At 33.0% G+C, this 14,782-nt stretch overlaps 1 protein-coding gene across 1 annotated transcript in view; it reads right to left on the bottom strand.

Moving 5' to 3' along the window:
* The window catches only part of LNPK (lunapark, ER junction formation factor), a 67,541-nt gene that overhangs the window by 51,384 nt on the left and 1,375 nt on the right, over window positions 1-14,782 (bottom strand). The window contains exons 2-3 of the mRNA XM_023514173.1: window positions 14,461-14,502; window positions 13,491-13,678 (exon numbers count right to left, since the gene is read on the bottom strand). Coding sequence (XP_023369941.1) covers window positions 13,491-13,678; window positions 14,461-14,502 — 230 coding nt within the window. The remainder of the gene's footprint in view (window positions 1-13,490; window positions 13,679-14,460; window positions 14,503-14,782) is intronic.

The following is a 14,782-nucleotide window of genomic DNA, read 5'->3' as shown; positions in this document are numbered from 1 at the left end:
TTGTGGCAATGCCTGTAGTCCCAGCTACTCACGAGGCTGAGGCAAGAGAATTGCTTAAGCCCAAGAGTTTGAGGTTGCTGTGAGCTGTCGTGGCGTTGCACTCTATTGCCGGTGACACAGTAAAAATCTGAAAAAAAAAAAAAAAAAAAAAAATTAAAAGAAATTCCAAGAATGATCCTAATTACAATCTTGTCAATATCACCTCTTAAATTCACTGAAAATATAACTAAATATCTTTCTCCATAAAACACAGCAGAAATAACTATACAAACAATGAATTCATCAAATTCATGAAAGAAATATATCTAGGTGTAAGTTCAAAATATAGATATAAAAATTAGTTCTTCAGTCAAAAATACAGCATTGCCATTCTAGGCAGTCAACCTATAAGGTAGTCACCAGTGATCCCTGTCTCCTGGTATGCACACCATTGCACAGTCCTCTCTCACTGATGTTGGTCTGTGTAACCAATAGCATATGACAAAACACAGTATGTTACTTCAGGATTAAGTTACAAAAGACTGCAGTTTCCATTTAAGGCCTCCCCTTTCACTGGCTCTCTTTCTCTCTTGGATTACCAGCTCTGAAAGTAGTCAGTTGTCAAGACATGAAACAGTAAGGGGAGCCTATGGAAAGGCCCATGCGGTGAGGTCTCTGGTAAACACTTGGCCAAGTACTGACACCTCTGAACAACTACATGTGTGAATTCAGAGGCAGGTTAGGGAAAACACAGACAAAATATACAAGACAAAATATACAAAATACACAATACACCAAACATCATCTTTCAGAACCCATTTTGGTGATGGCAAGACAACTGGCTTTGTCATGGTTTATAATTCCTTGGATTATACAAAGAATACTGAAACCAAATATTGTCTTGCAAGAAAATAGCCTATATAAATTGAAAAAGACCCCAAAAAGAATAAAGAAAGTCAGAGGGATTGCAAAAGACATTGTTGATGGTAGCAAAAAGAAATAAAGTGTCTAGACATGAAATGGAAAATAAGTAACAACAGAAGGAGTAAAGATTCTACAATGATTTTTATCTTTAGTGTGTGGATTTTGTTAAGCCTTGAGATGACTGTAGCCTTATCTAACAGCTTAACTGCAATTATATGATATTAAAAGACCCTGAACCAGAACTACCCAGCTAAGATGCTCCCAACATTTTCACCCCTTGTCACATACAGCAATAAACATTTGTTGTTTTAAGCTAGTAAATTCCAGGGAAATCTTTTACACAGCAATAGATAAAACACATTTGTCATATCATGGTAAAATATTTTTATGATATGAAAACACTAAATATATAGCACTAGTATCCTACATGGTACTCGGACAATTACCCAACAGTAAAAAAGACACTGAGCATTGTCCTTAACAAGAAAAGGGAGGTAAGGAGAGAAGGTTAAACACAGTACCCATAACCTTTAAGGATCCTACAATAGTAGAAAAGGCCCATACTATTTTTCTGCTGCAAACCCGCTGATGATAGTAGCAAACTAAGAGAGAAGTTTTGGTAACACTATAGAGAAAGAAAACAAGACGAGAAGAAATTCTGGAAATAGTGGCTAGAATCTAGTGTAAGAAATTAAATAGTAACCTTTTTCTAGTTTAAATATTTTTTTTTTTAAATTCAGTCTTTGGGGCATTAAGATCATAACTTCTTTACCTTTGCCTAGTGTACGTTTGCCCATTGCTTTATTTTCAACCTTAAAACACTTAGTTTTAAATGTGTCAGTTGCTTTAAATTGCTTTATTTTCAACCTTAAAAACACTTAGTTTTAAATGTGTCAGTTCACATTAGAGAGTTGGATTTTGTTTTATGAGCCAGTCTAAAAGTCTTTATATTTTCCTTAGACTCAGTAGTGTGAGTATAGGAAATTAATAAATTTTCTAGAATGAGTCAATGCTTTTTTAAAAGCATGTATAATTTTCAAAGTACAAAAACTACAACAATTGATGTATACTCTCTTTAAAATAAACCTAACTAAATCTCCCTTTGTGTACAATAAACTATTCTTTTGGTTTTTATCGGGCGAAAATGAGCTATGAAACAATATACATTTCTATGTGTTAACTCTTCAAGACTTGAAAAGGTAGAACACATTCGAATCTGTTATTCTTTAGGTCTAAATTAATTACTTTGTATTTTTTAAAATAAAATTTAGAAAAAGAATTAAAATACTCCAGGAATCTATGTTCTAGCTATCCCAAAGGATAGCAAAGGTTTTACTATTCTAATAGTTTAAAATTTATTAAAATGTATCAACATGTTTTATGAAGCTATTAAAGACACTGTTACTAAATTTCTAGTTTAAAAAGTACCAGAATATCCATTTCCCCCATTTCTTTTCTTAAAAATGATATAAACAAAGAAAGAAAAAAAAAAAGCAAACTCCCCTTCTGGTAAAACTGAAATATAGCTAAAATCCAACCATCCAAATACGTGGAATGGCTCACAGCAGCAAGGGAGATGACAGAGGGCAAAGTGCAGAAGAGTGACAGTCGAAAAGGGAAACTGCATATCTCACAAGGAAATACCAAAGTCAACTCTTCCAAGCTATAAAGTCTAAAGCCCATGTTTGTAACAATGAAAACAAGATGCACAGCTATAGGCAGAAACTCTTCAGTTTGGTTCCAACAAGTAAAGAGAAGAAGGTAGGAATTAAAAAGAAATCATTCAGAAATATCCTATTGACAAAGAGCATTGCATTTCTGTGGCAAGGGGTGGGGGAGAAAGAAGTTTTGTATTGTGAAAAAATATTTGCCTAACTCCATTGGCCAGAGAAAGATAAAAAATAAACAAACTCATAAAATCTTGAATCATAAGGAAAATTCTAGTTAGCCTGGACATAGGAAGGCATATTTCTATATGAATCAACAAATAATCCAAAGTAAACATATCACATAGTAAAAGGTTTTTATTAAACTGTATCAAAATGTAGACCAATTTCTTTCATATCAATAAATATAAGTGGGCAAAACTCAACCAGAATAAAAGAAAAACACTTTCAGATTGAATTATGAAACAAAACCCAACTCTATAATGTAAACTGATACATCTAAAACTAAGTGTTTTTTAAAGTTGAAAACAGAACAGAGGACAAAGTTACACCAGGCAAATGCTGATAAAATAAGAGTTGTAATCCCAATACCCAAAAAGCTGAATTTAAAAAGAAAAAAAATTTTAAACTAGAAAAAGGTCACATTATAGAGTCCAAACAGATATGACTCCTTTCCAACAAACTGTGCTGGAGCAAAGAGGCATCCACAGGCAAAACAGATCAAAACAATAATAAAAAAATTAAATCAAAAACCTCAACCTGAACTCACCTCTGATATAAAAATTAACTCAAAATGAAATTATGAACCTAAATGTAAAAATTTTTTGAAGGTACAGAAAAAAACATAAAAGAAAATCTTTATGACCTATACCTATAGCTAGGTAAGTGGTTTTGAGACTTGAAAAGAAAAATATAGTCAATGAAGGGAAAAACTGATAACTTGAACCTCATCAAAATTAAAAACATTTGCTTTGAAAAATCTTGTATTAAGAGAATGAAAAGATAAGCTAAAGACTAGCAAAAAATATCTGTAAACCACACATCCAACAAAGAATTTGTATCTGGACTATATAAAGAATTCTCAAAATTTAACAGTAGCCAAGCACAGTGGCACATGCCTGTAATCCCAGCTACTCAGGGACACTGAGGCAGGAGAATCACTGGAACCTTAGGAATTCAAGTCCAGCCTGGGCAACTGAATGTTTGGGTTTTTTTTTTTTTTTTCCAAATACACACTCAACAGTTAAAAACTAATAATTGAATCATAAAATTGGTCAAAAGACATTAACAGATACTACACTGAAGAAGATGTATAACTGATAAATAAATACACAAATCCATTAGGTAAATACAAATTAAAACCACAATGTGATATCACTACATACCTATCAAAATAGTAAAAAACAGAAAATAGTGATAATGCCAAATGCTGGCAAGGATGTAAAGAAACCAGATCACTTCATATTCCTAATGGAAGTGTGAAATGGTACAGCCACTCTGAAAAAAATTTAGCAATTTCTTACAAAACTAAATATGTACTTACCACATACTCCAGAATTTGAACTTCTGGGCATATACCACAGAGAAATAAAAATTTACGTTCATATAAAAACCAGTATATAGATGATCACTGAACCATTATTTTTAATAGCCAGAAACTGGAAATAGTCCAAATGTCCTTTAAGCAGGTGAAGAAACTGTGGCACATTATTAAAATTAGAAAATACTACTCAGTAAGAAAAAAAAGAATCTGTTGATACACTGAACTTGGATGGATCTCAAGAGTATACTGAGTGAAAAAAGCCAGTTTCAAAAGGTTATATATTATGTGATTCCACTTTATAACATTCCTGAAATAACAAAATTGTAGAGATAAAAATGGCAGGGGTTAAGAATGGGGCAAGTAGAGGAAGGGTTATTTCTATAAAGAGATAGCAAAAAGGAGCCTCTTGGTAATGGCACAGTTCTGGATTTGAATTGGGTGGTTTCAAAAAGCTACATATGTAATAAAAATGTATACATACACACAAATAAATATATATAGAACTGCTGAAATCTGAACAGACTGTGGATTAAACCAATGTCAATTCCCTGATTATGGTAATTTACAACCATAGTCCTCCCTTATCCACTGGTATGTGTTCCAAAACCCCCAGTGGATGCCTGGAACTGGAACCATATATACTATGTTTTTTCCTATACATACATACCTAGATAGATAGATAGGTAGATAGGTAGGTAGGCAGGTGGATAGATAGATAGATAGATAAAAATTTAATTTATAAGTCAGGCACACTAAAGAGATTAACAGCAATAACTAATAATAAAATAGAACAATTATAACAATAAGCTGTTAAAGTTCATGTGAATCTAATTTCTCTCTCTCAAAAGACTAATACTATATTTTCAGCCTGCAATTGATTGCAAATAACTGAAACGACAAAAAGTAATACAGTGGATAAGGGGGTACTACTGCATAGTCATGAAAAGGTTATCGTTAAAGGAAGCAAGGAAGCTGGGTGAAGATACATGGGACTTGCTCGTACTTTTTTTTTTAACAACTTCTTATGAATCTATAATGTTTCCAAAATTAAAAGTTCCTTTAAAAAATCTGTTTACAGATAGGTGCAGGGGTTCACACCTGTAATCCTAGCACTCTGGGAGGCTGAAGTGGGAGGATCACTTTAGTTCAAGAGTGCATATGCTGGCATGCCTTTGTAGTCCCAGCTACTCAGGAGGCTGAGACAAGAGAAACACCTGAGCCCAGGAGTTGGAGGGTACAGTGAGCTATGATGACACCACTGCACGCTAGCTGGACTTATAGAGCAAAACATTATTCTTAAAAAAAAAAAAAGCACTGATAAGAAGGCAGTTTTCATTTATAATACTGAGTTCTGTGTACTTGAAAAAAGACATCTTAAGTGTTCATTAAACACTTACAAAAACTAACCAAATAGTATACCACTCCTCATATTACTTAACGACTTTCTCTAAAAGTAACACAATAAAACTAGAAATGGTAACAAAGACAAAAACATACAAACACATACTTGCCACCAGGAAATAATGCCTATATTACAATTCCCTCAAAAAACAATAAAAATTCTTAGAAAAAAACTAAGCAAATCACTACCTATCAAGACCTATGGCATAAAATTAAAGCAGTGGTCTGTTTTAAATACATGTTCAGTATATTGTGTTAATAAATAAGAATGAAAATAAATGTATTAAACATCCAATTTAAGTTACAATAATAAAATTAGCCTAAAAAGAAAAGAATAAGTGAATTAATAAAAAAGCAACAATTTTTTAAAGCTGATTTTTTGGGAAAAAAGATTATATAAACAGTTAATTAAAACAATCAAAGAAATGTATAGATATACAAAATAAACAGTAAGGAAGCAATAATCATAGATACAAAAATTTTTTAAATCATGAGAAAATGACGACTACTACTATTATACTTATGCAAACACACTTTAAAACTATAGAATGAGCAATTTTATCTATATAATATATATTTTATATATATACAATTTTTAACAAAACTAACCTTGCAAGAAATAAAAAACATAAAAAATAAACTACTATTGGATTTTAAAAGTGGTCATAAGCTACCTTCTACACAAAGCATAAAGCCCAAAAGTTTTTTAAGGGAATTCTACCAAGCCTATAAAGGACAAATCATGCTAGGACTGTTCTAGGCAATTAAAAAATAAAGCTTTTAGATGTTTCTATAAAATAATTACAACATTGAAAGTAGAAATTTTCCTGGAATTCAAGAATGATTCAGTATTTAATATAATCCCCTAATATTGAGAGATATAAAATGAAAAATTGTATCAGTATCTCCATAGATAATGAAACTAAATTTAACAAAATTCAACAACGTTTCTTGTTAAAAACAACAACAACAACAAAGAAAATTCCTAAACATGATCAAATATATCATTCTTAACCCAAAAATTACAATAATGCCCCAATGGAGAAACATTAGAAGCACTCTGAAAAAACACATCCAGGATGTCCACTATTTTCTCTGCAACTTAACATTGTCTTGAAGATATTAGTTACCACAATTAGCCAAGAAAAATCAATCAAACCAAAAATAGGTGGCAAAATTATTACTATTCATAGATGATATGATTGTATACACTTGGAAACTCTCAAAGAATCAACCAAAAAAGTACTAGGAATAATAAGGCAATTATTATAGTTGAACACAAAATTAGTATAGAAAATCATCTCATATACAATTATATATACAATCACTTCTAAGATTAAAAAAACTTATCTGGTATTCATCAAGACTTTCTATTTCTTTTCTGAATGAAACTGGTGCTATTTGAAACTTTAGTATAAACATTAATTTTTGTTAAATATTATCTAGTTACTTGAACTAAAAAAAAAATGTGTTTCAGCAGGAAATACTCGGACCTCAATAAAACAGAATCACACAGAGAATACAGTAAATGCTTTAAAACTTTAATATTCAGTGTTTTACTATACTCAAACTAAAAGTGGTAAAAATTAAAACATAATAGAATACCTAAAATTCAATCAATATAAACAAATCTTCCTCACTTTTACCAAATAATTAACATGCTATAGATGGTTTTTCACCAACTTTCAAATGTAAAACATATTTTCATCTGTTTCACCCTTTCTACAAAACTTGGGCTTTCTTTCAAGCAACCATATAAGTCTCATGCAATTTATCAAAATGTTTTTAGATTTAGTAATATATAAAACTAAAAATGAAGTGATATCCAGGTCTCAATATTTCTAACTATGTTAACTATTTTATTATTTAACTGGCAAATACATTGGGAAGAATTACCTTCACATTCAGGCAAACTAACCACAGTAATTTATTTTGCTATCAGGTATAAGGTAGAAATCAAGTTTTTCTTGTTTTTTGTTTGTTTTGGTGTATAACTCAACAAATTTGTATAACTCAACTCAATTTTGCCCCACTGATTTAAAATGTCATCTTTACCATATGTAAATAAAAACCATATCTAAATATTTATTTTGCATTTATGGCTCAATTCTCATGTCTCTTTCTTTGGTCTGTGTGCCTCTTTATACACTCTACCAAACAATTTCAATTAATGTAGTATTATAAAGCATTTGATGTGTGGTAGACCTCTGTTGTTCATTCCTCTCCTTTTTCAAAATTACCATGGCTACTCTTACATGGTACTTTTTCATAAAAACTATGGAATATGTGTGCCCATATTTCTTAAATATTATTGGTATTTTTATTGTGATCACCCTTCTCTGGGTTAATTTAGAGAGAATTCATCTGATTACAATACTGAGTCTTCTCACCCAAGAACAGGATACTAAGTGTCTGGAAAGTTATAATGTGTAAAAATAAAGTATCCAGAAATAAAAATCAATAAGATTATTTGAAGAGTTAGTTAAATGGTAGAAACAAAATAGTTGTTTGCTTAGAAAATGAATCAATTCTCAAGGTAATACCAGCATAATGCAGAAATACAAAATTCTAACTGTAACCCAAACCTTCCCTCACTATGGTAGCCTTAATGACTGCTATGAAATAAATTAAGCATTTGGATTACAATTTAAGTTTCAGTAATAGTTGAAATAATCAGAGAGAGATATAAATATACTACTAAATCTGAAAGACAGAAAAACAATATGTGGAATTATACCAAGTTATGGCATTTATACCATACCATGCATTTACCAAGTTATGGCATTTATACCATGGCAAGTTATGGCATACCAAGTTTATACCATACCAAGTTATGGCATTTATACCATGGCAATTATACCATGTTATGTTTTGAAGTGAAGATATAATAATATCTCACAGCTTCATATATGAAACACTGATTGACATTCTGCCATAAAGGATTATTTTTAGATATTTAACAAATATATATGCTCAGTCCTGATGATCCATGATCTTTCTACTAAAAGCATTTGGGAAACTCGAAACATGGAGATAGCATTCACTTTTTGCACATATCAGGTAGATTTCTAAGCGATATAATCAATATAGACAATGATAAACAAAATAATACACTTTATTGCTCCTTCTGCCTCCAGTTTTTAAGTAAATCTAGGGCACCCCTCAAAACTATTTGGTATAGTTTAGTTATTTGCCCCTCCAAACCTCATCTTGAAATTTGATCCCCAGTCTGGGTACAGTGGCTCACACCTATAATCCCAGCACTTGGGAGATTGAGGTGGGTAGATTGCCTGAACTCACAGGTTCGAGACCAGCCTGAGCAAGAGCAAGACTCTGTCTATAAAAAGATAGCTGGCATTATTGTGAGTGCCTGTAGTCCCAAATACTTGGGAAGCTGAGGCAAGAGAATCACTTAAGCCCAAGAGTTTGAGATTGCTATGAGCTGTGATGACACCGCATTCTACTGAGGGCAACAAAGTAAGACTCTACCCGCCCCCCCAAAAAAAAGAAATAAAGAAAGAAAAGAAATGACCCCCAATGTTGGAGGTAAGGCCTAATGGGAGATGTCTGGGTCATGGGGCTGAATTCCTCATAAACAGATTAATGCCTTCCCTTGAGGAGGCAGTCCTGGCTCTATCAGTTCCCAGGAGAGCTGTTTGTTCAAAAAAAAAAAAAAAGCCAGCCACCTCCTACCACTTTTGCTTGCTCTTTTTTGTCAGGTGCTCTCCGCACCTGCTGGCTCCCCTTCTCCTTTCACCACAAGTGGAAGCAGCCTGAAGTCCTTCCCAGAAGCAGATACAGGTGCCATGCTTCTTGTACAGCCCACAAAAGCATGAGACAAATAAACCTCCTTTCTTGATACATTACCTAGCCTCAGGTGTTCCTTTATAGCAAAACTGGATGGACTAAGACACTTTTCCAAAAGAAAAAAAGTCCAGGGACATGCTTGGGTTCACAAAAGAAAATGCCGTGTCTTCTTTCTACTTATCACGATATCAACTTTCACATTGTTGTGTTTTATTTCATGCTTTTTTGATTGTCATGGATCAGAAGAACAATTCTACTCTTTGTTGAAAACTAGTCTATACTTCCAAAAGTGAAGAGCTCATTGATATAGAAACTACAACAGTTGAGGACAAGGTCACAAAAGTGAATGATACAAAGTGAAAAATGACTCTGAAGTTGAACAAGCCAAGAAATACAAGATGCAAGTGATGTAGAACAGCCAGAGGGATACAGTAAGGATAATAAAACCCCATACTCAAAATGAAGAAAAATCAAACTGAAGAAATTACATTTATTATTATTATACTGTGTTTTTATGGTAAAAAATTATTTATTTAAAAAATAGTTTTTCTTCATTTAAAGAACAATCAGTGTATGCTTTCTTTGCCAAAAAACAAATTCTTATGAGTCATAATAGCAGATCTAGTAGATCACAATTTGTGGATATCTGCTTGAATTAGCACCTTAGAGGTCCCTATCAGACATTCTTTAGCAACTAGATACAAATCTTTTATAATCAGAAAATCAATCTCTATATGGAAACAGATATAAAGCAGGCTTTTTAAGTACTTAAAAATGCTTAAATCAACTAAACATCTCATATTTATTCCCTTTCTAAATTTCTTAGGGAAATTACCAGGGAAACAAAGTAGAATGGCTCAATATTAGAAAATCCACCTCTACACTTAGGATAAAAAGCATTCCATAAGTCTTCAAAGAAGACTTAGAAGGAAAATCAATAAATTAGCAGAGATAATTCTTTTACAATATTGTGAATGCACTCAATTTAAGCTCTTGTATCTACATATAAATTAAAATTTTTATGAGCTATAGGAGTTCCATTTTGAAAATATGCCCTGCATGAACGAGTAAAGAAACAGAATTTTTTATGGTATTCCCAAAGAAAAAGATTCTATCTCCACTAAATGTCAAATCAAAAAGAAAATATCAGCCAGGCCTGGTGGCTCATGCCTAAAGACTATGGGGAGCCAAGGCAGGGGGACTGCCTGAGCTCACAGGTTTGAGATCAGCCTGAGCAAGAGTGAGACCCCACCTCTAAAAAAAATAATCAGGCATTGTGGCAGGTGCCTATAGTCCCAGCTACTGGGGAGGCTGAGGTAAGAGGATCTCTTGGGCCCAGGAGCTTGAGGTTCCTGTGAGCTATGACACCAGGGCACTCTACCCAGGGTGACAAAGTAAGACTCTATCTCTCAAAAAAAAAAAAAAAAAAAAGAATTCTGAGAGCATTATCATTAATATTTTGAGTATAATCTTCCCACATATCTATAAATATATGTGTTATTGTACATATATGTATAAATAATCTTCTATAAATTCAAGCTCTTTCCATATTGGTTCTTCCTCAAACTTTGGTTCACTACCCAAATACCAATTCCTCAAAAGAGGCCTTCCTGGACCATCCTAAAGTAGCCTATTTCTATCATATCACTCTGTATATTTTTTTTCATTGCACTTATCTCTCTCTAAATTAACTGTTTCCTTGCTTACTCATCTCTATTTTTTCTCTTTCCAACCCCAGTAGAATTGTTTTTATCACTAGGCTCTATCAATACTTAACACATTGCAGGTGCCCAATAATGAATGAACAGATGATAACTCTAACATTTATAAGCTGCCAAATCCTAAATTTGTACACATGTTCCCCATTCACATTTCACTTCTGAACTTCATACCCATATTTAACTCTCTCCTGGCAGCTCCGTCTAGGAAACACACAGGTATTTTAGTCCCAGTGGGTCACCAAACCTGTTCCTCCTCATGTGGCTCACTATTTAGATGAATTTCACTACCATCAACTAAATTTTCCAAGCCAAAAACCTGGGTTTATCCTAGATGTGATTCCTCCCCATCACCCCATTTCCAATTAGTCACCAAAAGCCTCTCCATATTATTTCGACTCTACCTCCTAAATCTCTTCAATCCATCTCTTTCATTTAGTCCACCTGCTTCTCAACTCCACTACTCCAGGGCAAATCACCAGCCATCATTTCCCTCCTAGGCAACTATAATAACCTTCTCACTTCTTGCTCCAGACCATTTTTTTTCATACCTAAAATCAGAATATTTTATTATTCTGTAGTAAAGTGATATATGCTGCTTTTTTCCGCAACAAAATAAAGCTTTAGTGAATGCTCTTTTTCTACCAGATCCATTTTTTATTCTCATATCACTGATACCCCACTGTGTAAGCCCCAATAGCTACAATGGCTTCCCACTATTCTTAGAATAAAGCCTAAATTTTTTATCATGGACTATACGGTCTACATGAAATATCCATTGCCAGCTCAGCACCTATATGTAGCTCAGTGGCTAGGATGCCAGCCACATACACCAGAGCTGGCAGGTTCGAAACCAGCCCAGGCCTGCCAAACAACAATGACAATTATAATTTAAAAATAGCCAGGCATTGTGGCGGGCGCCTATAGTCCCAGTTACTTGGGAGGCTGAGGCAAGAGAATCACTTAAGCCCCCAAGTTGGAGGTTGCTATGAGCTGTGATGCCACAGCACTCTACCAAGGGTAACACAGTGAGACTCTGTCTCAAAAAAAAAGAAAAAAGAAATATGCATTCCCTAACTACCTAACCTTTTCTCTATAATCCAGTTTTTTCCTTCTTTTAATTCTTTAAATCTACCATGCTCTAGCCTACTTCCAGGTCTTGGAGTATGCTGTTCTTCTGCCTAAACACTCTATCCACTACACACAACTCTAGATACACATACTCATCCTTCAGGTCACAAACTCAAACATCATTTCCTCAGGGAGTCTGTAGTAGGCAGAAATCTAAAGAAATCCTTCCCCTTATTCCAAGCTTTCCATCCTGTGCTTATGCAATCAAATAGTAATGTAGATACTGCTATGAAGGGACTATGCAGATTTAATTAAGGTTATTACTTTCTCGATTTTTCAAGATAGGGATATTATCCTGGATTATCTTGGTGGGTCTAATATAATCCCTTAAGCTCTTAAAAGCAGAGCTTTCTCCCAGGGTAGAATAGGAAATCAGAGAGATGCAGCAGAATTCAGCCAATAACCTGATTGATCCTGGATGCAGATTCTCCCCCTAGATACTCCAGATAAGACTTCAAACCAGCTGATACCTTGACTTAGCCTTGTGAAATGCCACCCAGACAAGCCACCTGAATTTTTGACATACAGAACATTTACATAACAAATGAGTGCTGTTTGAAGGTATTAAATTTGTGGCAGCAATGGAAAACGAATACACAGGCCCTTCCCTAACTCCCATCTGACTAGGTTAGTATCCCTATTAAAAGTTTCCATAACATTTTGTACCTCTTTCATAACATTATTCAAACTTATTAATGTATGTACTCTAAGATCTACAGAAATTTTATATTTTTGTATACCGCATATCATAAATATGATTTATGTCTGTTCACTCAGTTTGTTGACTGAGTGAACAAACTTTTAATTCAGCTGTCTCTCAAAATGCTTTATTATGACATATATCCCATATAGTGCTACAAATATAAAACATTTCTATAATAAGGGTCAATTGCTTTCTAGGCTAAAACGAGGGGAAGAGAGTTGGGATGAGTGGAGTATATTCAGAAGTATTTGAGCAATTATTCTTTTGGTTGTACAAACCCTCCCCCACTTGCCATTACTCCCCACTCCATGCCCAATGTGCCCCTAAGGATGCACAGCCATCTATTAGAAAATCACAAAATATTGCCACATAGAGCCATTACTACTAGGATTACCAGGTGATATTCCTCAGGTATGTTAAATTATAAATAAAAGTTTAAAATAATTGTTCTACTATTTTAAAGAAATTTTATCAAACTGCAAAAATTCTGTTCAATTTATTTAATCTATTATCATTTAATAATAAAAAGAGCTTGAATATATGATGTAAATTTAAATATATTTTCAAACTATCTTGTCAGAAAAGGGAAAAGTCAACAAAAAGAAGAATTTACTTACATCAGTGGAAAAGCAAAGAATGGGAGTGTCATGGCAAGTCTTGCTGTAAACTCATCGGGAAGATACCACAAGTATACAATTAAACATGTAAACAGATAGAGAACTGAAGAATAGAGAATTAATCTTCCAACCCATAATTTTTGTAATCTCTGATTTTTTTCTCTAAATTCTTCCAATGCTTGAATTTCCTGTTAAGAGAAAATTATTCCATTATTACTAAATCTCAAACTTCATAAAAAATTAAAATATTTAAAAAAATTTAATATGACAGAAAAGTTATATTTAAGACAGAGCCCTTAAAATTCAATAGAATATAATGCCCTGTTTGAAACAAAGCATAATATGAAAAAAAAAAAAACTAAAGAACGGAGTTAAAAATTTTTAGTGCCTATTCTCACAAATCACTTTTTTTTTTTTATTGAATGGCTATGTACATTAAACAAATCACTTTTGACAATGCAAAATTTAATACTGTTTTTAACCTAATAAATTGGCAAAGATTTGAGGAATTAAATTGGCATCAGTAAATAATTATCAAGTCAAACAAGTATTAATTTTCCCTATATATAGGCCTAAAAAATGAAAAATCTAGCAATATAAAACAGAATTAATTAAATTAAAACAGGGACCCACAGTAGATTCTTTAACTCTCTATTCACTACTCTCAGTATTCCCAGGAAATAACCATTTTTGATGATAGAAAATATAAAAAGCTGTGAAAACTATTGCAGACTATCTTATAATCTACTTCATCCTATTGCTTACATTGATTTACACCATGCTGTAGAACTAATTTCATTCTAACAGGCTAATAGGCTCTTGTTACTTGATAACAGACTTCTTAAGTCACTGATAGACTTTTGATTTTTTTGAGATCATGTAACATATCAGATCTGGTCTCCAAAATGATACTTACTAAAGTAATATTTACTAAATACTTAAATTAAAATACCTTATAGAAAGAACGTACCTTATCTATACTTTCTAGAACTTCTACAGTTGAAGGTTTTGTCTGTTATGGAAATGAAAAGACAGAATTAAAACTTATTACAGCAAACTTAGAAATATTTTGGTTTCTATAATCTTAAAAAACCACTTTAATTCAAAATTAAATTTTTTCAAATGTTGTCAAGAAATATGTATTCCTATTTATGTATGACTAAGATTGATTTAAGAATTATAATTAAAAACAGAACTATATAGTGCAGTGCCTGTGGCTCAAAGGAGTAGGGCGCCAGCCCCTTATACTGAAGGTGGTGGGTTCAAACCCAGCCCTGCCCAAAAACTGCAAA

The sequence above is a fragment of the Otolemur garnettii genome, unplaced genomic scaffold, assembly GCF_000181295.1.
Source record: "Otolemur garnettii isolate 467f Iridium unplaced genomic scaffold, OtoGar3 scaffold00048, whole genome shotgun sequence".
Taxonomy (NCBI): Eukaryota; Metazoa; Chordata; class Mammalia; order Primates; family Galagidae; genus Otolemur; species Otolemur garnettii.
This window is presented reverse-complemented; position numbering and strand designations above follow the sequence as displayed.